The sequence below is a fragment of the Anomaloglossus baeobatrachus genome, chromosome 2 (assembly GCF_048569485.1).
Source record: "Anomaloglossus baeobatrachus isolate aAnoBae1 chromosome 2, aAnoBae1.hap1, whole genome shotgun sequence".
NCBI classification, from domain to species: Eukaryota; Metazoa; Chordata; class Amphibia; order Anura; family Aromobatidae; genus Anomaloglossus; species Anomaloglossus baeobatrachus.
Genome location: NC_134354.1, coordinates 424,438,139 through 424,462,878, shown reverse-complemented (window position 1 = coordinate 424,462,878; position 24,740 = coordinate 424,438,139). Strand labels below are relative to the sequence as shown.

The window sequence follows — 24,740 nt, the reverse complement described above, 5'->3', positions numbered from 1 at the left end:
TCAGGGGGGAAGAGACACCGCGTATCCTAAATACGGTTGGAGAAACTGTTATCGGGATAAGCGTGGAGATTCTGGACTGCTTCTCTGGAGTCAGAGTGACCAGAAAAATACTCAATATACACTTGAGATACTGAAAGAGGGATTTATCCTGCTGTGAAGCTGACTCCTCCACTGGAGGAGTTGAGAGGGAAATACCCAACTTTCCATTGATGGACGCTATAAGATTATTCACTATAGCGTCACCATCCGGTGCATCCGGATTGAGAGCGGTCTCAAGATCAGAGTCCTGAACAGCTACGTCTGTCCCCTGATACAGAGAGTACTCCTGTGGTGACCCTGACCAGTGATGAAGTCGAGGGCCGTTTCCATGGAGCTCGCTTAGGCCATCTGGGACTGTCGTCCGTGTCAGAGCCTGCACCCTGGGATGTATGGGACCCCCCTGGAACCCTGATTTATTCCAAGTCAGGGTGGCCAGGGGCATTGAATCAACCTTGGCCAAGGTCTATCTGGACTGCAAAGTCTGTAAGCTATTAGTCATAATCACAGACAATATAGCAGCGGAAACTGCAACTCCATCCCTGTCCATGGACAGGAATCACAGGTGGTCTTTTGGCTACCTGTAGCGGAGACCCCGGTTGAGCAATTGCACATACTGGGGGCCCTGGAACCGTATCACGTGCAGTACAAGCAGCATAGAAAGCCTGTGCCTTGGCACCCCTGCTTTTTTGCTGTTGTTGTCTAGCCATCTAGGAGCATTAGCTAAGAATAGCGACCTTACAGTGAAAGCATACAAGCATGAAGTACAAATAAACACTTCAGCACATGTAGTACAAGCAGCTTAGAAAGCTTGTGCCTTGGCACCTTTGCTTTTCTGCTGCTGTTGTCTAGTTATTCAGGAGCATTAGCGAAGAATAGCTACATACAGTGAATGTATAGCATACACGCATGAAAACAAACACTGCAGCACATGCAATCCAAGCAGCATTGAAAGCTTGTGCCTAGGCACCCTTGCTTTTCTGCTGCTGTTGTCAAGTTATCTAGGAGCATTAGCCAAGAATAGCGACATACAGTGAATGTATAGCATACAAACATGAAAATAAACACTGCAGCACATGCAATTCAAGCAGCATTGAAAGCTTGTGTCTTAGCACCCTTGCTGTTTGCTGCCGCTGGCTAGCCATCTAGGCGGGTAGACAGCCAAGAATAGCCATTACAGTGCCATGTATAGCATACAAGCCCAAAGGACACATGACACTTCAGCACATGCAAGACAAGCAGCATAGAAAGTCTGTGCTTTAGCACCGCTGCTTTTTAGCTGCTGTTTCTAGGCCTGCATCCTGAATAGCGACTTTACAAAAGTACAGCAGGAGACTTCGGCATTAGTGGGTCAGCACTGCAGCTGCCGCTTACCGCCCGCACAAAAGCAGGTGTGTGGCGCCTCCTGTGACTGCTAGCTCAGCGCTTGTCTCCGTTTTCCCGCTCTGCGTGCCGGAATGGCTGCCGGCGTCCAGAGAAGAGGGGCGGGCCGAGGGCGTGCCCGAGACAAGAGCGGGAACCCGGCGTCCCACTGAGTCCAGTGAAGGGGGCTGGAGAATGCAAAGCAGACTCCAGCTCCCGGCGCTGACTTTCTGTACAGCGTCCCGCCCCTTCCCTGACTGGCAGGGCTGGGGGCGGGAACGAAAGGAAAACTAGGCCGCAAAGCCGGGGACTCGAGTAATAAGCGCGGCCGTCCTATGTGCACGGCCGGCGCGGAAGTCCCCGGCGCACCACAAGTCCCAGCCGCGCCACAGTGTAAAACACCCAGCAGCGGCCGGCGCGGCAGTTCCCAATACATAAATTCACTCAGCAAAGCTGCAGTGAATAATAGCACAAGCGCTCCGCGCTGTTGACCCCGGCGCACTAACACTCCCAGCAATGCTGGTGCGTGTGTGCGCGATGTGTACGGGGACACAGAGTACCTTAATGTCGCAGGGCCCTGTCCCTGAGGATACCCAGCTCCAAATCCAGCAGGTTCTCTGGGTCTGTGGATGGAGCCCGGTCTCAGTGCCTGGAGACCGGTAAGATCCCACTTCACCCAGAGCCCTGAGGGGGGATGGGGAAGGAAAACAGCATGTGGGCTCCAGCCTCCGTACCAGCAATAGGTACCTCAACCTTACAAACCGCAAGTGGGGTGAGAAGGGAGCATGCTGGGGACCCCATATGGGCCCACTTTTCTTCCATCCGACAGTCAGCAGCTGCTGCTGACTAAACAGTGGAGCTATTGCATGGATGTGTGCCTCCTTCGCACAAAGCTTGAAAACTGAGCAGCCCGTGATCCCACGGGGGGTGTATAGCCAGAAGGGGAGGGGCCTTACACTTTTTAGTGTAATGCTTTGTGTGGCCTCCGGAGGCAGTAGCTATACACCCAATTGTCTGGGTCTCCCAATTAGGAGCGACAAAGAAAGCACTTTGCTTGGTTACCCGATGTTTACCTTGGTTACAGCTTACCGCAGGCTGCCAGCAGCAGTCTCCCTGCTAGCTTCAGTTCGTCGCTCTCTCGCTGTCACACACAGCAGTGTGTGCTTCACAGCGGGAGAGCAAAGTCCAAAAAAAATGAAACAGGACATTCAGCAACGACCGGCGACCTCACAGCAGGGGCCAGGTCGTTGCTGGATGTCACACACAGCAACATCGCTGCTACGTCACAGAAAATGGTGACTTAGCAGCAACATCGTTGTCACCGTCGCTGTGTGTGACACCACCTTAAGGAATACTTTCCCGGGGTACCTGCTGGCCTTTGTATTTCTGCCACCAGTGATGACTCCACATGTGTGACCCCATCAGTTGTGTCTGCTACAGCCTATTAGTTACCTGTCAATGTTTAAACATCACTGGAGGCCAGGATACAGGTAGGAGCAATAATGATTTTATAGCATTAGAGGTTTGAGATGAAAATTTAAAAGTGCCTGGACAACGCCTTCCAAGAAGGCCTATCATTTCCTGGAAAATTTCATAAAGTAAAAGGAAAACAAAAAAACCCTTCTAAAGATGTACAGTATACAATTAGGAAAATTAATATATACACATATGGTTAGGGCAGCACGGTGGCTCAGTGGTTAGCACTGCAGTCTTGCAGCGCTGGGGTCCTGGGTTCGAATCCCACCAAGGACACCATCTGCAAGGAGTTTGTATGTTCTCCCAGTGTTTGCGTGGGTTTCCTCCGGTTCTCCGGTTTCCTCCCACACTCCAAAGACATACAGATAGGGAAATTAGATTGTGAGCCCCAATGGGGATAGTGTTCCTGATGTATGTAAAGCACTGCAGAATATGTTAGCGCTATATAAAAAATAAAGATTTATTTATATTTATTCATACATACATACATACATAATCTAGCGAACAGAGTTTAAAAAAAAACAAACGGCCCTTTAAGTATGGAGGACTGAAGGGGCTCTATTTTGAAAGCTGTACAGAAATCCTGCTCCTGAGCTAAGAGGTACAAGTGTGTAAGGGGAAATTGGCAGAGTTCAGCAGGGGAGAAATGGACTTCTGTCTTACTGATGTACCCATTTCACGTCGAGGTATTATAAAGAAGCAATCTGAGATGGGTCCCTGTGTATTATGGAGCAGCAGGAGGATAGGGGAGCTAATAAACTAACTGAGCCAAATCCTGTTGCACACTCCTGTGGACTGCCTATGTACAGTATCTAGTGAAAGACAGATTAACCATTTATAGGCTGCATATTAATTGTTTTACAAGCAGCCATGTCCCTATCTTGCAAATTAACCATTTAGAAGTAGTTATGTCATTTTTCAGATGAACCATTTGGATGTAGCTATGTCCTCAATTTGTAGATTAACCCTTTAGAAGCAGTTGCACCCTCATCCATTATAATATACAGTGAGAGGCTTTTATGTGGCTTTATAAATTCATGCTCCTAGCAGGAGGTGATGACAATTTTAGCATGATTTATGTTTACTTGAATCACTGCTTAAAAATACACTGGGCACTTACTTTACTATGTTTTGATTATTTTTTTAGAGGCGTTTCAAAGAAAAAAAAAAAAAAAAAAAAAAAAAAAAAAAAAAGAACATTCTCCTATTACATTCTATGGAGCAGTGTGTCAACAAATGTAAAACAGGCAAAAATCCTTCCAAATGTCAGCACAAGAAGGGAATTTTGTTACTTACCGTAAATTCCTTTTCTTCTAGCTCTTATTGGGAGACCCAGACGATTGGGGTATAGCTACTGCCCTCTGGAGGCCACACAAAGCACTACATTAAAAGTGCAAGGCCCCTCCCCCTCTGGCTATACCCCCCCCGTGGTATCACGGGTTCTCCAGTTTTAGTGCCAAAGCAAGAAGGAGGAAGCCAATAACTGGTTTAAACAAATTAACTCCGAATAACATCGGAGAACTGAAAAACCGTTCAACATGAACAACATGTGTACCCGCAAACAACAAAAAAACATCCCGAAGGACAACAGGGCGGGTGCTGGGTCTCCCAATAAGAGCTAGAAGAAAAGGAATTTACGGTAAGTAACAAAATTCCCTTCTTCTTCAGCGCTCTATTGGGAGACCCAGACGATTGGGACGTCCAAAAGCTGTCCCTGGGTGGGTAAATAAATACCTCATGTTAGAGCTGCAAAACAGCCCTCCCCTACGGGGGTGTCACTGCCGCCTGCAGGACTCTTCTACCTAAGCTGGCATCCGCCGAAGCATAGGTATGCACCTGATAATGCTTGGTGAAAGTGTGCAGACTGGACCAGGTAGCTGCCTGGCACACCTGTTGAGCCGAAGCCTGGTGACGTAATGCCCAGGACGCACCCACGGCTCTGGTGGAGTGGGCTTTTAGCCCTGAAGGAACCGGAAGCCCCGCAGAACGGTAGGCCTCTAGAATTGGTTCTTTGATCCATCGAGCCAGGGTGGCTTTAGAAGCCTGCAACCCCTTGCGCGGACCAGCGACAAGGACAAAAAGTGCATCGGCACGGCGTATGGGCGCCGTGCGGGAAATGTAGATTCTGAGTGCTCTCACCAGATCTAGCAAACGTAAGGCCTTTTCATACCGGTGAACCGGATGAGGGCAAAAAGAAGGCAAGGAAATATCCTGATTAAGATGAAAAGAGGATACGACCTTAGGAAGAAACTCCGGAATGGGGCGCAGCACAACCTTGTCCTGGTGGAACACCAGGAAGGGAGCCTTAGATGACAGAGCTGCCAGCTCAGACACTCGCCGAAGCGATGTGATCGCAACAAGAAACGCCACTTTCTGCGACAGCCGAGAAAAGGAAACTTCCTTCAGAGGCTCGAAGGGCGGCTTCTGGAGAGCAACTAGTACCCTGTTCAGATCCCATGGATCTAACGGTCGCTTGTACGGGGGCACAATATGACAGACCCCCTGCAGGAACGTGCGCACCTTAGGAAGACGTGCTAGACGCTTCTGAAAAAACACGGATAGTGCCGAAACTTGCCCTTTAAGGGAGCTGAGCGACAAGCCCTTTTCTAACCCCGATTGCAGGAAAGAAAGAAACTTGGGCAATGCAAATGGCCAGGGAGACACTCCCTGAGCAGAGCACCAGGACAAGAAAATCTTCCACGTTCTGTGGTAGATCTTAGCCGAATTCGACTTTCTAGCTTGTCTCATTGTGGCAACGACTCCCTGAGATAACCCAGCAGATGCTAGGATCCAGGACTCAATGGCCACACAGTCAGGTTCAGGGCCGCAGAATTCTGATGGAAAAACGGCCCTTGGGACAGTAAGTCTGGTCGGTCTGGCAGTGACCACGGTCGACCGATCGTGAGATGCCACAGATCCGGATACCACGACCTCCTCGGCCAGTCTGGAGCGACGAGTATGACGCGGCTGCACTCGGATCTGATCTTGCGTAGCACTCTGGGCAAGAGCGCCAGAGGCGGAAACACGTATGGGAGCTGAAACTGCGACCAATCTTGAACCAAGGCGTCTGCCGCCAGAGCTCTTTGATCGCGCGACCTCGCCATGAATGCCGGGACCTTGTTGTTGTGCCGGGATGCCATTAGGTCGACGTCCGGCACTCCCCAGCGGCGACAGATTTCCTGAAACACGTCCGGGTGAAGGGACCATTCCCCTGCGTCCATGCCCTGGCGACTGAGGAAGTCTGCTTCCCAGTTTTCTACGCCTGGGATGTGAACCGCGGATATGGTGGATGCTCTGTCCTCCACCCACATTAGAATGCGCCGGACTTCTTGGAAGGCTTGCCGACTGCGCGTCCCTCCTTGGTGGTTGATGTATGCCACCGCTGTGGAGTTGTCCGATTGGATTCGGATCTGCTTTCCTTCCAGCCACTGTTGGAAGGCCAGTAGAGCAAGATACACTGCTCTGATCTCCAGAACATTGATCTGAAGGGTGGACTCCTGCGGAGTCCACGTCCCCTGAGCCCTGTGGTGGAGAAATACTGCTCCCCACCCTGACAGACTCGCATCTGTCGTGACTACTGCCCAGGATGGGGGCAGGAAGGATCTTCCCTGAGACAATGAGGTGGGAAGGAGCCACCATTGTAGAGAGTCTTTGGCCGTCTGGGAAAGCGAGACTTTCCTGTCCAGGGACGTTGACTTCCCGTCCCATTGGCGGAGAATGTCCCATTGAAGTGGACGCAGATGAAACTGCGCAAAGGGAACTGCTTCCATGGCTGCCACCATCTTCCCTAGGAAATGCATGAGGCGCCGCAAGGGATGCAACTGGCCCTGCAGAAGAGATTGCACCCCTGTCTGTAGTGACCGCTGCTTGTCCAGCGGAAGCTTCACTATCGCTGCTAGAGTATGAAACTCCATGCCAAGATACGTTAGTGACTGAGTCGGTGATAGGATCGACTTTGGAAAGTTGATGATCCATCCGAAAGACTGTAGAGTCTCCAGCGTAGCATTCAGGCTGTGCTGACATGCCTCCTGAGAGGGAGCTTTGACCAATAAGTCGTCTAGGTAAGGGATCACCGAGTGTCCCTGAGAGTGCAAGACTGCTACCACCGCCGCCATGACCTTGGTGAAGACCCGTGGGGCTGTCGCCAGACCAAATGGAAGAGCTACGAACTGAAAATGGTCGTCTCCTATCACAAAACGTAGAAAACGTTGATGTTCTGTAGCAATTGGCACGTGGAGATAAGCATCTTTGATGTCTATTGAGGCAAGGAAGTCTCCTCTGGACATTGAGGCAATGACAGAGCGGAGGGTTTCCATCCGGAACCTCCTGGCGTGCACATGTTTGTTGAGCCGTTTTAGGTCCAGAACAGGACGGAACGAGCCGTCCTTTTTTGGAACCACAAAGAGATTGGAGTAAAACCCTTGCCCTTGTTCCTGAGGAGGGACTGGGATAACCACTCCTTCCGCTTTTAGGGAATCCACCGCCTGCAGCAGAGCATCTGCTCGGTCTGGACGTGGGGAGGTTCTGAAGAACCGAGCTGGAGGACGAGAATTGAACTCGATTCTGTACCCGCGAGACAAAATGTCCGTCACCCACCGGTCTTTGACCTGTGACATCCAAATGCCGGAAAAGCGGGAGAGCCTGCCCCCGACCGGCGATGCGGAGGGGGGGGGGCTGGAAGTCATGAGGTAGCCGCTTTGGAAGCGGTACCTCCATTTGCTTTCTTGGGGCGTGTGTGAGTCCGCCACGAATCTGAGTTTCTTTGCGTCCTCTGAGTCCCTTTGGACGAGGTAAATGGTGTCTTGCCCGAACCTCGAAAGGACTGAAACCTCTGCTGCCACTTTTTCTGCTGAGGTTTGGATGTTCTGGGTTGTGGTAAAGAGGAGTCTTTACCCTTGGACTGCTTAATGATGTCAGCCAATGGCTCGCCAAACAGTCTATCTCTAGACAAAGGCAAACTGGTTAAACATTTTTTGGAACCAGCATCTGCTTTCCAGTCCTTTAACCACAAGGCTCTGCGCAAAACTACCGAATTGGCGGACGCCATTGAGGTGCGACTGGTAGATTCTAGGACCGCATTGATAGCGTAAGACGCAAACGCCGACATCTGCGTGGTAAGGTGCGCCACTTGCGGCACTGCTGGATGCATGATAGCATCCACTTTTGCTAAGCCAGCTGAAATAGCCTGGAGTGCCCATACGGCTGCGAATGCCGGAGCAAACGACGCGCCGATAGCTTCATAGACAGATTTTAACCAAAAGGTCCATCTGTCTGTCATTGGCATCTTTAAGTGAAGCGCCATCCTCCACTGCAACTATGGATCTAGCTGCAAGTTTGGAAATCGGGGGGTCTACCTTTGGACACTGTGTCCAGCGCTTGACCACCTCAGGGGGGAAAGGGAAACGCGTATCTTTAGATCGTTTAGAGAAACGCCTTTCTGGGTGAGCGTCGTGCTTCTGGATTGATTCTCTGAAGTCAGAGTGATCTAACAAAGCACTCAATTTACGCTTGGGATAAAGGAAACGAAACTTTTCCTGCTCCGCAGCCGCCTCTTCTGCTGAAGGGGCTGGGGGAGAAATATCCAACAGCCTATTGATGGCTGAGATAAGGTCGTTTACCATGGCATCCCCATCCGGGGTATCCAGGTTGAGAGGGGTTCCAGGAGTGGATTCCTGATCACTCTCATCAGACACATCACAGGGAGACTGATTGCGCTGAGACCCTGAGCAGTGTGAAGACGTCGAGGGTCTTTCCCAGCGAGCTCGCTTAGGGTGGCTGGGGCCATCATCTGAGTCATAATCCTCGGCCTGTGAAGCCGGGGACCCCCCTGTGGGCTGGATACATTCCAAGTAAGGGGGACCTGAGGACAGAGGCCTCGCCGTGCCCAGGGACTGAGCCCCATGCATAGATTGCAAGGTTTCAAGGATTTTTGCCATGGATACAGACATGTTATCTGCAAAAACTGCAAAGTCCGTCCCTGTCACCGGGGCAGAACTTACAAGCGTCTCAGCCTGGGTCGCTACCTCTCCCGACTCCGGCTGGCGAAGCAGCACCGGGTCGGAGCATTGCACACAATGGGGGTCATCGGAGCCTGCTGGTAGATTAGCCCCACATGCAGCACACGCAGTATACACAGCCCTTTTTGCCTTGGCCGCCTTGCGTTTTGAGGATGACATGTTGCTGCTTCCACAGAGCGATCTGGGATATGCAGCCAGAAGCGCACCTCACAGTGCAAGAAATACAATATCTATATATCTGTACCCAGTACACTAATACACAGTGAGGCACTAGAGGGACCAGCACAGAAAAATCGCTTACCGCCCGCTTAAAAAGCGGGTGTGTGGTCGCCAGATAGCCCCTAGTCCAGGTCTCCCAGAGCCTTGCGTCCTTCCTCCAGCCAGGCATGCATGTAATGGCTGCCGGCGTCTCGAGAGAGGAAGGGGGGCGGGCCCTGGGCGTTCCTGGCCAAGAGCGGGAAGCCTGCTTCCCTCTGTGCCAAGTGAGAGGGCTGGAGCATGTAAAACAGGCTCCAGCCCTCGTCGCTGCTAGCGAACAGCGTCTCTCCCCTACCCTGAATGACAGGGTGGGGGCGGGAACGAAACGGAGCTGCCGGCGTCCTAGGCCCAAAAAGCCGGGGACTAAATTTATAACCGCCGCCGCCGTAAAAGCGCGGACGGCGGATCCCCGGCGCACCACAAGTCACAGCAGCGCCGCCCGGTCCAGAGGGGGTCGGCGCTGCGTTCCCAAACACAAACAATCCCCCAGTAATCTGTAGGGACACCAACTCCACGTTGCGGTCCCCGGCGCACTACAACACCCAGCCAGCCCGGAGTGTGTCTGTGCCTGCCGGGGACACAGAGTACCTGTATGATGCAGGGCCTGTCCCTGATCGTACTCCTGCTCCGTCTCCATCAGGTTCTAATGGGTCTGTGGATGGAGCCCGGCATCAGAGCTGAGAGGCCGGCAGGATCCCACTTCCACAGAGCCCTACCAGGGGATGTGGAAGGAAAACAGCATGTCAGGCTCCAGCCCTGTACCAGCAATAGGTACCTCAACCTTACAACACCATCCAGGGGTGAGAAGGGAGCATGCTGGGGACACTATATGTGTCCTCTTTTCTTCCATCCGAAACAGTCAGCAGCTACTGCTGACTAAAATCTGTGGAGCTATGCATGGAATGTCTGACCTCCTTCGCACACAAAGCTAAAACTGGAGAACCCGTGATACCACGGGGGGGGTATAGCCAGAGGGGGAGGGGCCTTGCACTTTTAATGTAGTGCTTTGTGTGGCCTCCAGAGGGCAGTAGCTATACCCCAATCGTCTGGGTCTCCCAATAGAGCGCTGAAGAAAGCTCTAATTTACCATATGGATACTGTATAAAATCTGCTCCCCCCCTCTCACAGTTGGTATCTCCCAGAGAAGAGAATCTCACTTAATCTGAAGCACATGCTTGTGAAAGGAATGTAAACTCTACATTGCTGCAATACTGATGGAGATAATCTGATTTGCTAATGACGTATTTGAGAAAGAAGGGAATTTTGTTTACTTACCGTAAATTCCTTTTCTTCTAGCTCCTATTGGGAGACCCAGACAATTGGGTGTATAGCTACTGCCTCCGGAGGCCACACAAAGTATTACACTTTAAAAAGTGTAACCCCTCCCCTCTGCCTATACACCCTCCCGTGTATCACGGTCCCATCAGTTTTGGTGCCAAAGCAGGAAGGAGGAAACTTATAAATTGGTCTAAGGTAAATTCAAGCCGAAGGATGTTCGGAGAACTGAAACCATGAACCAAAAGAACCCTTCAACATGAACAACATGTGTACACAAAAGAATAACAGCCCGAAGGGAACAGGGGCGGGTGCTGGGTCTCCCAATAGGAGCTAGAAGAAAAGGAATTTACGGTAAGTAAACAAAATTCCCTTCTTCTTTGTCGCTCCATTGGGAGACCCAGACAATTGGGATGTCCAAAAGCAGTCCCTGGGTGGGTAAAAGAATACCTCGATAAAACGGCCCTCTCTTACAGGTGAGCAACCGCCTCCTGAAGGACTCTCCTACCTAGGCTGGCCTCTGCCACAGCATAGGCATGAACCTGATAGTGTTTCGTGAAAGTGTGCAGACTCGACCAGGTAGTGCTGACACACCTGCTGAGCCGTAGCCTGGTGACGCAATGCCCAGGATGCCTCTGCGGCTCTGGTAGAATGGGCTTTCAGCTCTAAAGGAATCGGAAGCCCAGAAGAACGGTAGGCTTCAAGGGTCAGTTCCTTGATCCACCGAGCCAAGGTTGACTTGGAAGCCTGCGACCCCTTACGCTGGCCAGTGACCAGGACAAAGAGCGCATCAGAACGGCGCGGGGGCGCAGTGTGCGAAAGAAGAGCCGGAGTGTTCTCCCGAGATCTAACAAGTGCAATCCTTTTCACAATTGTGAACTGGATGAGAGCCAAAAGAAGGTAAGGAGATATCCTGATTGAGAAGAAAAGGAGGATACCACCTTAAGTAGGAATTCCGGGACCGGACGCAGAACCACTTCATCCTGGCGAAACACCAGGAAGGGGGCTTGCATGACAGCGCTGCTAGCTCAGACACTCTCCGAAGTGATGTGCCTGCCACTAGGAAGACCACCTTCTGCGAAAGGCGTGATAGAGAAAACTCTGAGAACGCTAAGAGCCAGAACTCAATGGCCACCCAGTCAGGTTGAAGACCGCAGAATTCAGATGGAAAATGGCCCTTGAGACAGCAAGTCTGGTCGGTCCGGGAGTGCCCACGGTCGACCCACCGTGAGGTGCCACAGATCCAGGTATCACGACCTCCTCGGCCAGTCTGGAGCGACGAGGATGGCGCGGCGGCAGTCGGACCCGATCTTGAGTAACACTCTGGGCAGCAGCGCCAGAGGAGGAAATACATAAGGCAGTCGAAATTGCGACCAGACCTGAACTGATGCGTCCGCCGCCAGCGCTCTGTGCTGGTGGTTGATGTACGCGACCGCCGTGGCGTTGTCCGACTGTATCCGGATCTGCCTGCCGTCCAGCCACCGCTGGAACGACTTTAGGGCTAGCTACACTGCCCTTATCTCCAGAACATTGATCTGAAGGGAGGACTCTGTCAGAGTCCAGGTTCCCTGAGCCCTGTGGTGGAGGAAGACCGCTGTCCACCCTGACAGACTCGCGTCCGTCGTGACCACAGCCCAGGATGGGGGCAGGAAGGACTTTTCTTTTGACCAAGAAGTGGGAAGAAGCCACCACTGAGGAGAGGTTTTGTCTGCCAGTGAAAGAGAGACGTTCCTGTCTAGGGACGTCGACCTCCTGTCCCATTTGCGGAGAATGTGCCATTGGAGTGGACGCAGATGAAACTGCGCAAGAGGAACTGCCTCCATTGCTGCCACCATCTTCCCTAGGAAGCGTGTGAGGCGCCTCAAGGGGTGAGACTGGGCCCGAAGGAGAAAGTGCACCCCTGTCTGCAGCGAACGCTGTTTGTCCAGCGGTAGCTTCACTATCTCAGAGAGAATGAACTCCATCCCGAGGTAAGACAGTGATTGGGTCGGTGTCAATTTTTACTTTGGGAAATTGATGATCCACCCGAACCTCTGGAGAGTCTCCAAAACAATGTTGAGGCTGTGTTGGGGTGCCTTGACTTAGGAGATCGTCTAAGTAAGGGATCACCGAGTGTCCCCGAGAGTGTAGGCCCATCGCCACTGATGCCATGACCTTGGTGAAGACCCGTGGGACTGTCGCCAGGCCGAAAGGCAGAGTCACGAGCTGAAAGTGTTCGACCCGGATGGCGACACACCGGGAGCGTTGATGCTCTGGTGTAATCGGCACATGGAGATAAGCATCCCTGATGTCGATTGATGCTAGGACGACTCCCTGGGACATCGAAGCGATGACTGAGCGGAGAGATTCCATCCGAAACCGTCTGGTTCTCACGTGTCTGTTGAGCAGAATGAGGCCCGGAAACGGACCGGAATGATCCGTCCTTTTTTGGTACCCCGAACAAGTTGGAGTAAAGACCGCGACCACGTTCTTGAAGCGGAACGGGAATCACAACTCCATCTGCAGAAACGAGTCGGAGGACGAGAGCTGAGCTCCATCCTGTAACCGTGAGACGGAATGTCTCTCACCCATCGGTTTTTCATCCAATTGCTCGCCAAACAAACGGTCGCCAGAAAATGGCAAACCGGTTAAGAACTTCTTGGAAGCAGAGTCTGCCTTCCATTCGCGTAGCCACATGGCCCTGCGGACTGCCACCGAATTGGCGGATGCTACCGCTGTACGGCTCGCAGAGTCCAGGACGGCGTTCATGGCGTAGGACGAAAAAGCCGACGCCTGAGAAGTCAAAGACACAACCTGCGGAGCAGAGGTACGTGCGACCGCATTAGTCTCAGACAGACAAGCTCAGATAGCTTGGAGTGCCCGCTCGACTGCGAAGGCCGGAGCAAAAGACGCGCCTATGGCTTCATAGATGGATTTCATCATGAGCTCTATTTGCCTGTCAGTGGCATCCTTGAGCGATGAACCATCTGCCACTAATACTACGGAACTAGCCGCCAGTCTGGAGACTGGAGGATCCACCTTGGGACACTGAGCCCAACCCTTAACTACGTCAGGGGGGAAAGGGTAACGTGTGTCATTAAGGCGCTTAGTAAAGCGCTTGTCCGGAAATGCTCTGTGCTTCTGGACAGCATCTCTGAAGTTAGAGTGATCGAAAAACGCACTCCGGGTACGTTTGGGAAACCTACACTGGTGTTTCTCCTACTGTGAAGCCGACTCCTCTATAGGTGGAGTTGGGGGGAGAAGGACTAGCACCTGGTTGATGGACGTTATAAGGTCATTTACTATGGCGTCCCCTTCAGGTGTATCCAGATTGAGAGCAACGTCAGGATCAGAGCCCTGAGCTGCGACCTCCGCTTCATCCTCCAGAGGGTCCTCATGCTGAGACCCCGAACCGCGTGATGCAGCCGGGGAAGGTTCCCAGCAAGCCCGCTTAGCCTGTCTGAGGCTGCGGTCCGTGTCGGAGTGCTCACCGTGGGATCTGGGTGCCACCCCAGGAGCCCTTTGCTGTACCGACCGAGAGGGGCCTGGGGACGATGAACTCACAGTGCCCTGGCCCTGTGTTACCGGTCTGGACTGCCAAGCTTCTAGTATCTTAGCAGACCATCTGTCCATAGACTGAGCCATGGAATGTGAAGCGACTCAGAGTTTCTCAGTCAAAATTGTAAACTCTGTCCCTTCCATCTGTGCAGTGGAAACCGGCGGTACCACCTTAGCCGAGGGTCCCACCAGTGCCGGAGGCTCCGGCTGAGGGAGTGCCACAGGGGCCTAGCATTTTCACAATGAGGGTAGGTGGAACCTGCAGGTAACATAGCCGCACAAGAGGTACAGGTTGCAAAATAAGCCTGTGCCTTGGCACCCTTGCTTTCTGCGGACGACATGCTGTTGTCTCCTGTTAGAGATATAGCCAAAAGCAAATAATGCTGCCGAATAGAGAAAATGTATACTACATACACATACACATACACACACTACGGGACCCAGGGGGGTCCAGCACCTGACAACTGGTGTGGCTTACCAACCGCCCCAAGCGGTGGTGTGTCCACCAGATTCCCTGACTGGGACTCCCAGAGCTGCAGAGCTCCTTCTGAAATCCTCCACCGGCAGAAGTGACTGACTGGCAGGCCCGGGGGCGGGAGTACCTGTACTAGGCCGCAAAAGCCGGGGACTAAAGTTAAAAGCGCAATAGAAAAGATAAGCCTGGCTCACTATCTAGTTGGGTGCTCTGGAGAAAAAACAACCTCAGAAAAATACATATAGCTCCGGCACTCCTTAGAAGAAATTGCAAAAAGTCTCGGGTGGTGCTGAATGCGTTTTTTATTAAACCAAGAGTGAAGTCTGTCCCATAGACGTTTCGGTCAACATCAGACCTTTATCAAGGGATCCATCAGACTAGAGTATTGTAGACATAAATATGCACCAACGGACAACAAGTGTAATCATCAATCGCGTCTAATAGTAGGGTTGGGTACTGTGAACGTGTAACCCAGGTAGTGTGTCGCGCTAAACGTACGAGAAGTAGGGGAAGTCTCGTTTGCAACACTGTGGGGAGCGAGATACTGTTTGTATTTCTGTGCATGTTCTGACGGGCAAAAAAAGAAGAGAAGGGGGAAACCCAATTCAATATGTAGGGTATTATGCCCAAAGAGGTAGCCTGAATGATCAGGGTAGAAGTCACAAACACAGTTGTTCTCGGTCGGAGGTAAGGACCATGTATATCCAGTCAAGCATTAAGGAATCTCATATGGCTGCCATATTGAGTGCATAAACATGCATGCTGTGGAAAACCACAGAGGCAAGTCTTCAATAGGATCAGGTAAAGGATCTCACGATCTGGTCTACACACACCCACCCTGACACAGGCACAGTCCAGCGCCGGCTATATGTCCCCTATCTTACTCCTGACGATTCTCCACGGTTTTTACCCTGTTAAGCTTGCAGCTGCTCTCTTTGCCTAGCACCCAGATCGTGAGATCCTTTACCTGATCCTATTGAAGACTTGCCTCTGTGGTTTTCCACAGCATGCATGTTTATGCACTCAATATGGCAGCCATATGAGATTCCTTAATGCTTGACTGGATATACATGGTCCTTACCTTATACTTCACTGAGATTTTTAAAACTCGAAGGGGCAAGTTAGTTAGTGCAAACCCTGTTTACCTGCCCTCCAATAGGGAATAATTGATGATAATCAAGAGGGTCCCCAAGCCCAGCCCTGTAATATGCTTACCATTAGGGGGCCTATAAGCAAACTTTCCATTACATAAAGGATAACCTACAAATCTAATAAAGCATACTTACAGAAACTGCCCACCCTGTGAGAAACCCATGCCATTGTAGCCATTCTGAAGCCCGGGGTCCTTTGCCAGTTGCTCACAGACCATATCCAGTTGTTTATTCACATTGAGGAAGAAGCTGTTCTCCATGTCCTGGGGACAAATAAGAACAAGTTTGCAAAAAAGGATATTGTTTAGCTATCATGAGAACAGATGGCGCAGATTTATCAAGTGAAAGGCGCCAAGATGAATATTAGAAAGTGGAACAAGTGACAAGTAATGTTCCAAAGCTTCAGTGGTTTTGTGAGCACAAGCTCTTTTAGGTAGAGACACATGATATATATTTTAAGTTAGCACACCTTCATCTATTATTCTGTTTTGTGTGCAAGTCTCTGCTTGGATGATCGCTTTAGTCAGAAATCATATATTTCATGTATCATAAACAAGTGCAATACACAGTCACACTTTAAAGGGACGCTATCAACACAGAATGACTGTGCAAACTAAGTAAAGGAGCTTGGTGCTCAATTGATATGGTCTGACACCCCGCACCGCTACCATTCAGCTGTTCTCAGTCCCGCCGGCGGCAGCAGCAGATGGATATGCTCACTTCCGGAGCTGCCCAGTCTTCTGATGGCGGTCGTTGCAGGGTGCTACACATACGCCTCCTATTGATTTGAACGGGAGTAAGATGTGCTGTACCCGGCGGACGCCATCAGAAGACGGGGAAACTCCAGAAGTGAGCATATTCAACTGCCACTGCCAGACCTGAGAACAGCTGATCGGGTGGGGTGCAGGGTGTCAGACCCCGGCATATCAGACATTGATGACCTATCCTAAGGATACGCTCACCTTCCCACCTGCTTGTTTTCCCTCAATCTCCATTCTTCTCTTCTTTGATTGACATCTCTAGTTTTATAAAGCCAAAGAAGGGCAATGATAGAAGGAAAACTGAAAGGGGTGTTTAAATGTCTGACCACCCCATGATGCACTGAGTGCCTGTGTTGAGGATAAAGAATTGAGTATCCAAAAATACTTAATTCAGCCATTTCATAGACTCAGTTATATAGTTCAGTAGATGTGAACTAACACACATATTTGTGAATGCTTTTGTTTCTTATTAACATGTATATATGTATATTGCATATTCAGTGTATTTTCCTTAAACTCAGTATATACTAGGATATATATGTATAGCTTGAATATGGCCACCATTTCCTGGTTTACACCCAAGACATGGACAAAAGAAATTCCTGGATCCTAGACTGACCAATCAACGGAGAATATGTAGATCTCTCTACGTCATGAAGCCCTGACTTACGATACTTGATTGGACTAAAACTTTTGTTCACACCCCCTTACTGTTGGGTCTAGAGTCTCTTTCAAACAATAAAGAACACACTTGGTTAAGAGCCCGTCATGGAGATAGATGTAACTGACTTGCTGTGCAGTTATTTCTCATTCTCGTGTGCACCCATGACATTTTAATTAGAAGCAGCAGCCGGATATCAAGAGATCCTTTGAGTCTCATCATCATCGTCATTCTGACCTTGACAGTTGGCGCACCAAGTGTGGGGCAACCGAGAAGAGTGAGTCAGAGCTTCCACTTTCCGGACGTCTGGGGCTACTCCACAAGTATCCAGGTGTTGCTCGATATCGAGGACTTGATCACCCTCCGTTTCACGGTAAGAACATCATATACATTGTGTGTGCTGTTTTACCTGTGGATCGAGACACCTGGCGAAAGTGGGTGGTCACTAGTCCGGAGAATGGTAGTGCACCGGAGACCTAACGGTGTGACTGTCACTCGCCGGTGGGCTAGAAGGACCCAGCTCCCATAGGGGCTAGGGGTAGGTTGTAAAGTATCCGGCTGTCTGTAATTAGAAATGGGGTGTTTTCTTGAGTAGCTGTTTATTTGTATATAAGTGTATGGTTAATCAAGCTTGTGATTTCTCTGTTTGGTTCTCGGAGAGTTAATTGCCTGTAGTTTTTTCTTCTTCGCTGTGAACAAAGGGAGAAGGGGGGTCTGGTTAAGCCCAGGGATATCCATGACAGTCTTTCTATTGAGAACAAAGAATGCGAGAGGGGGGGAGCAGAAGCCCACTGAAGCAGCTACATCTTTACATTCTTACACTCAGAGGAAGCAAAAAGGTGGGGGCTATATGTCCACCAGCTGCTTGAGGCAGAGCGGAGATCAAGTTACACAGCTCAGTCTCTGCTGTCTTTTAGTTAAGAAGCAAGGGGGGTGGAGGGTGAAGAGGCAGACGCTGGGTGTTACAACAGCGCAGCTCTTTGGAGAGAGGAGGGGTCAGTGGAGGTTGCTGCAGCCTTTGTATTACAGCAAGTTGTCATGATTTGAAAGAAAGACAAGTGTTATTTTAGTTTGGATTTGAGAGAAATTAACTAGTTTATGCGTTTTTCAGCATTTTGTAATTGTTGGTTTGTTTTTGGAACAGAGAGATAAGGGAATTGGCGTGTCCCCCAGTGTTTTATTTATATATATATATATATAAAATACATCGATTCTTGTGTTAATAGCCGGAAATAGGAACACGTGGAGAACGGTATTAGTATCCACGTGTTGGACGCTGAAAAAGTGCGTCCGCTTACACGGGAAAGAGGGGGAGGGATTCCGGTGGTGGAGAAAAGTGTTTTGAACCAGCGTATTCCCCTGAGTATTAACTCATGCACTGCTATGTGAGACGCCGGAAAAATAGGAACGTACGAGGAACGGTATTGTATTCGTACGTTGGACGTCGCAGTATGTCCTTATTGCATAGTAGGGAAGCGGGAAGAGGGTTCAGTTGGATGTGGCCAATCCAGCTAGAGCACTGTATACTCTGTTCAAGAAGAGATTGTTTTTTAGTAGGAGCTGAGAACGCTGTCGCCCTAGTTACAAAAAACGGAAAAAATATAAAAGATTGCAAAAAGTTGTGTAATATCGTTGGACTACCACTAGATGGCAGGCTGCAACCCATGTATTGAAGTTCAGATTAATCTGTAGTGAGTTTATAATGAAGAACAAAGACCTCATTCACTGTCTGTTGCTGTTTGTAGAATCACTAAATATTTTTCTCTAGCGGTGCCTTATTGTTCTTCTCTAGAAGTCATTATATCTGGTGCTAATCATATCTCTCCTTTGTATGCTGAAATGCACATTTACAGGCACCAAAAGTATCCCTGGTTTACTACGTAGTTCCAGCCACTCCCAGTACACCCAGGGAGTCACAACATGGATGCTGCACCCGGAAGTCAGGTGCCTGGAACTTCCTGTGGCAGCCGTCTTGCTACACCCACTGATGGCAGTACACCTCATAAGCCACACCCCTCGAAATGGCTCTTTGTTCAAAGCTCTCCACCCATCCCCGGTGGGAGGTGTTCTCTGGTATATATGACTAACACATTTGAATAAGTATAAATTGTATATTTGTTTACTCAGTTATCCCATAAATGCAAGTCAAAGATAAGTAAGTGAAATTTTTACAGAAATGATGTGGAAATAGATCTGTTCACATAAAATTAATTGGTATTTTAAAAGTCCTGCAGCATTATATCATAAAATAAAATAGAGGAAGGTAAATATATATATATCTTTGTATTATGTTAGTTAATTTAAAACAAAAATCGTAAACGACTTACCCCTACTGATGTCAAAATGTATCAAATCCATTTGTAAAAAGGAATTAGGAAAAATGTATAATGTATCCAATGTAGATTTTGCTAATGGATGTGTTCACTGCTACGTCTTTGTTATAACAAAGGTTGAGTTTTTTTCCTTCTTCCTGTCTCACTTTTAAGAAGAATGGAATGTGTCTCTCTCCAATAGTGACGTGAGTTTGGTTTAACCCTTAGAGTTCAGGATTTCCCATTTTTAGTTTGCTGCTTATACCTGAATAGGGAATATTAAATTTTATGGGATGTGCGATATAATTTGTGTTGTTTTGTGTTTAATGGCGATTTATTTGAACAATATATTTTTATTTTGTGACTATCACCTTTTCTGTTTTTACGATTATTTCTAAACCATTCATATATTTTTTGCCAGTTAGTCGCCCAGTCACAGCTGTCATTTCATCATGTCTCAGTCGTTTCTAGTATGAAAGGTTTTTCTTTTCTTTATGGATACAGTGTTGTTTATTGTAAAGTTTTAAAATTCCCCAGTAATGTATATTGTTGTGAGATGTACGTTATTTTCAGTGTTTGTTCCTTTTAGTATGTGGCTAATTTATTACCTGCTATTTTATCTTTTCTTTTAGGGAATACCAGTATACAAATGCTGAATTTTGCCATATTGGTAAATAAACAATTAAACAAGGGGGGAATAAGGTATTAATTATATTCTCCAGTTTCTTGGAGGGCGCAGCAGGCATATTAGATAGGTTTTGAAGCTGACCTTTTTCCCATAGGTTATGTTTATTAGATTACTATGAGGTATATCTGTTAACTGAAATAGGAAAGTCTTGTCTTATATGTTTATTTGTTTATTTATTTGTTTGTTTATTTATTTAGTATTTTCAGTCATGTGAGGTATAGATGACCACTAACTGTATTATGATCAGAGATGAAGTTATAAGAATGATCTAATGTATATTTTTAAGTTTTTGTTTTTATAGATGAAACCAGATGGTGGTCGATTCTGCACTGGATATGTTGCTGTTTACACCACATGAGGTAGATCTAAATTCGACCACTCCCTCCGATCCTATTGATACAGGAGACAGTGATGCATTAATGCCTCTCTTGATGGGTAGAACAGGAGTGGGTAAGAGTCTTTAGAGGTGTATGTAGGTTGTAGATTTTTTCCTGTTGTCAAATGAATTAGGTATGCCGAAAAGAAAGTCTAGATCTGAGCTGATGGATTCGGATGGAGATCCTTGCACAGGTGCAGCTGACCAAGAAGCAGTGAACGGGCCTAGAGTTGAGAGTCTTTCACCAATACCGACCATGCCTTGGTGACATTGGTCACGTCAGTGACTTCTGTTACTCCTTGTGTTCTTAAATCCCTACAGGAACAAGCGATACAACAAGGAATGGAGTGTGACATGCAGGGAGCCAGCTGACTGAGGAAGGTCTGTGGACAAAGGGTGGTAAGCTTTCTCTGCCATGAGAGCTCTTCTTAATGATGGCCCAGGTAACATCTGTGAAAGACAATTGTCAGCGTGTGCTTTGGTGACACCGGGTTCAGTACCCAGGTGGGCAGATTCACCCAGTCTTGTGAGACAAGTGCTTAGAATGAAGTGAGAAAAAACTGTAAAGAGTCCGTAGAAACACCCTGCACCTGCTCTACCCATTCTTAGAGACTGCAAACTGATTATAGATGTATATCATGAGCACGTTGTATGCAAGTCTGTGCGTGTTGTGTAAATTTCTCTCCAGGTTTGGTCAGAGGCATTCCTGTGCAGAAAACGACATTATTGTTGAGAAGCACATGAAGGTGGTATGTAAAGAAAAATGTGTTTACAAAAAGTGTATATTTTATAGAAAAGTGGAAACTAGTAAATGGTGTATAAAATGTATATGTTCTGTTTTCTTTTTGCAATAAGCAGGTCTTTATGTAAGATGTTTTTTGGTTTAGCATAGACATGTATATTTTTATATAATTGACTGAATAGTGTGCTAAACAGGTGTATTCTCCAATTCCAGATCTTAAATCAGAGCTATTAGCATATGGTCTCCAGTCAGGAGACTGATTGATCCTAAAGGACAAGCGAGAAAGAGCCATGAGTCAACACTAGAGGAGCTGATCCAACCACAGAAAATCTATGGATCCACACCTCGCATTGCAGAAGGGTTAATCAACCAGAGCTGCACTGAGCGTTCTGCTCATACTTATCCTTTTCAGAAAACCCTGTACAGTTTTAGACCAGTCTTGCCAGAACAGTTAGAAGAGAGGACTTAGAGAACCTTGAGACATGGGAAAGTCCAACTACAAAGGGTGAGGACTCGCCTAGGAGTCCTTGGTCTCAAACCGGTGAAGAAAACCCCTTTCCCCTTTCCGCCCATGTTTCAACGTTCAGTTAGGCAGGTTTTTCAACAGATCTTTCTACCTCTCTTCCTAAGGGAACACAGTACCCTTAGAATTTAGAAATGGCAGAAGTAAGTCTTTAGGGGGGACTGTTGAGGATAAAGAATTGAGTATCCAAAAATACTTAATTCAGCCATTTCATAGACTCAGTTATATAGTTCAGTAGATGTGAACTAACACACATATTTGTGAATGCTTTTGTTTCTTATTAACATGTATATATGTATATTGCATATTCAGTGTATTTTCCTTAAACTCAGTATATACTAGGATATATATGTATAGCTTGAATATGGCCACCATTTCCTGGTTTACACCCAAGACATGGACAAAAGAAATTCCTGGATCCTAGACTGACCAATCAACGGAGAATATGTAGATCTCTCTACGTCATGAAGCCCTGACTTACGATACTTGATTGGACTAAAACTTTTGTTCACACCCCCTTACTGTTGGGTCTAGAGTCTCTTTCAAACAATAAAGAACACACTTGGTTAAGAGCCCGTCATGGAGATAGATGTAACTGACTTGCTGTGCAGTTATTTCTCATTCTCGTGTGCACCCATGACATTTTAATTAGAAGCAGCAGCCGGATATCAAGAGATCCTTTGAGTCTCATCATCATCGTCATTCTGACCTTGACACCTGTACTTGGTTTGAAAAGTCATTCATTCTGTGCAGATAGAGTCCCTTTAAAGCGAATCAAAAAATTTCACAATGCAGTGCGTACACTACAATGTATAGTGGCCAAATCGATTTAACCCCTTCAGCCCCCGGGCGCTTTCCGTTTTTCCGGGGGTTTTTTTGCTCCCCTTCTTCCGAGAGCCGTAACTTTTTTACTTTTCCGTCAATCTTGCCACATGAGGGCTTGTTTTTTTGCGGGACGAGTTGTAGTTTTAAATGAAACCGTAAGTTCTACCATATAATGTACTGAAAAACAACAAAAAAAATTCCAAGTGTGGAAAAACTGCAAAAAAAAGGGTGATCACACAATAGTTTTTGGGATATTGTATTCACCATGTTCACTATATGGTAAAACTAATGTATGGGTGTGATGTCTCAGGTCAATATGAGTTTGTAGACACCAAACATGGATAGGCTTACTTGTATCTAAGGGGTTAAAAAAAAAAAAAAATCACAAGCTTGTCCAATAAAAGTGGCGTACGTTTTGCGCCATTTTCCGAAACCCGTAGCATTCTTATTTTTTGGGATCTATGGCTCAGTGACTGCTTATTTTTTGCATCTCGAGCTGTCGTTTCTAATGGTACCATTTTTGCGCAGATACTACTTTTTGATCGCCTGTTATTGCATTTTGCGTAAAACTTGCGGAGACCAAAAAACTTAAGTTTGGCGTTTGGAATTTTTTGCGACTACGCCGTTTACCAATCAGATTAATTGATTTTATATTTTGATCGGGCATTTCTGAACTCGGCGATACCAAATGTGTATATTTTTTTAACCCTTTAATTTTCAATGGGGTGAAAGGGGGGGTGATTTGACCTTTTAGGTTTTTTTATTAAAATTTTTTTTTTATTATTATTATTTTACTAGACCCCGTAGGGGGCTATATGGATCAACAATCCGTTCGCTCTGCCCCATCTGCTGATCACAGCTACACAGCTGTAAACAGCAGATATGCTAACTTTCTGCTTCACTCGGCTCCGGGCCGAGTGAAACCGAAAGTGACTCATGTTACCGACAGGCGTCATCACATGACCCTGTGCTACCATGGCAACCACCGAAAGTCACGTGATCAAGCACGTGACTTCCGGTGGGGGCAGCGCTAAGTGAAAGTAATGGCCGCGCGCATATACATCTCGCGGCCACACTGGGGGGGGGGGGTGGCACAGCGGCCCACACTGGGGGGGGGGGGAGGTTGTGGCACGGCGGCCCACACTGGGGGGGGGGGGGAGGTTGTGGCACGGCGGCCCACACTGGGGGGGGGGGGGGTGGCACAGCGGCCCACACTGGGGGGGGGGGGGGGTGGCACAGCGGCCCACACTGGGGGGGGGGGGGGGTGGCACAGCGGCCCACACTGGGGGGGGGGGGGGGTGGCACAGCGGCCCACACTGGGGGGGGGGGGGGGGTGGCACAGCGGCCCACACTGGGGGGGGGGGGGTGGCACAGCGGCCCACACTGGGGGGGGGGGGGGGGTGGCACAGCGGCCCCACACTGGGGGGGGGGGGTGTGGCACAGCGGCCCACACTGGGGGGGGGGTGGTGGCACAGCGGCCCACACTGGGGGGGGGGTGGTGGCACAGCGGCCCACACTGGGGGGGGGGTGGTGGCACAGCGGCCCACACTGGGGGGGGGGGTGGTGGCACAGCGGCCCACACTGGGTGGGGGGGTGGTGGCACAGCGGCCCACACTGGGGGGGGGGGTGGTGCACAGCGGCCCACACTGGGGGGGGGGTGGTGGCACAGCGGCCCACACTGGGGGGGGGGTGGTGGCACAGCGGCCCACACTGGGGGGGGGGGGGTGGTGGCACAGCGGCCCACACTGGGGGGGGGGGTGGTGGCACAGCGGCCCACACTGGGGGGGGGGGTGGTGGCACAGCGGCCCACACTGGGGGGGGGGGTGGTGGCACAGCGGCCCACACTGGGGGGGGGGGGGGGGGTGGCACAGCGGCCCACACTGGGGGGGGGGGGGGGGTGGCACAGCGGCCCACACTGGGGGGGGGGGGGGTGGCACAGCGGCCCACACTGGGGGGGGGGGGGGGTGGCACAGCGGCCCACACTGGGGGGGGGGGGGGGTGGCACGGCGGCCCACACTGGGGGGGGGGGGGTGGCACGGCGGCCCACACTGGGGGGGGGGGGGGGGTGGCACAGGCGGCCCACACTGGGGGGGGGGGGTGGCACAGCGGCCCACACTGGGGGGGGGGGGGTGGCACAGCGGCCCACACTGGGGGGGGGGGGTGGCACAGCGGCCCACACTGGGGGGGGGGGGTGGCACAGCGGCCCACACTGGGGGGGGGGGGTGGCACAGCGGCCCACACTGGGGGGGGGGGGGTGGCACAGCG

At 49.6% G+C, this 24,740-nt stretch overlaps 1 protein-coding gene across 2 annotated transcripts in view; it reads right to left on the bottom strand.

Moving 5' to 3' along the window:
• Positions 1 to 24,740, bottom strand: part of PPT1 (palmitoyl-protein thioesterase 1) — a 100,934-nt gene that overhangs the window by 74,885 nt on the left and 1,309 nt on the right. For both annotated transcript variants that reach the window (XM_075336211.1, XM_075336210.1), the window contains exon 3: positions 15,723 to 15,850. In XM_075336211.1, the coding sequence (XP_075192326.1) occupies positions 15,723 to 15,850 (128 nt within the window). The remainder of the gene's footprint in view (positions 1 to 15,722; positions 15,851 to 24,740) is intronic.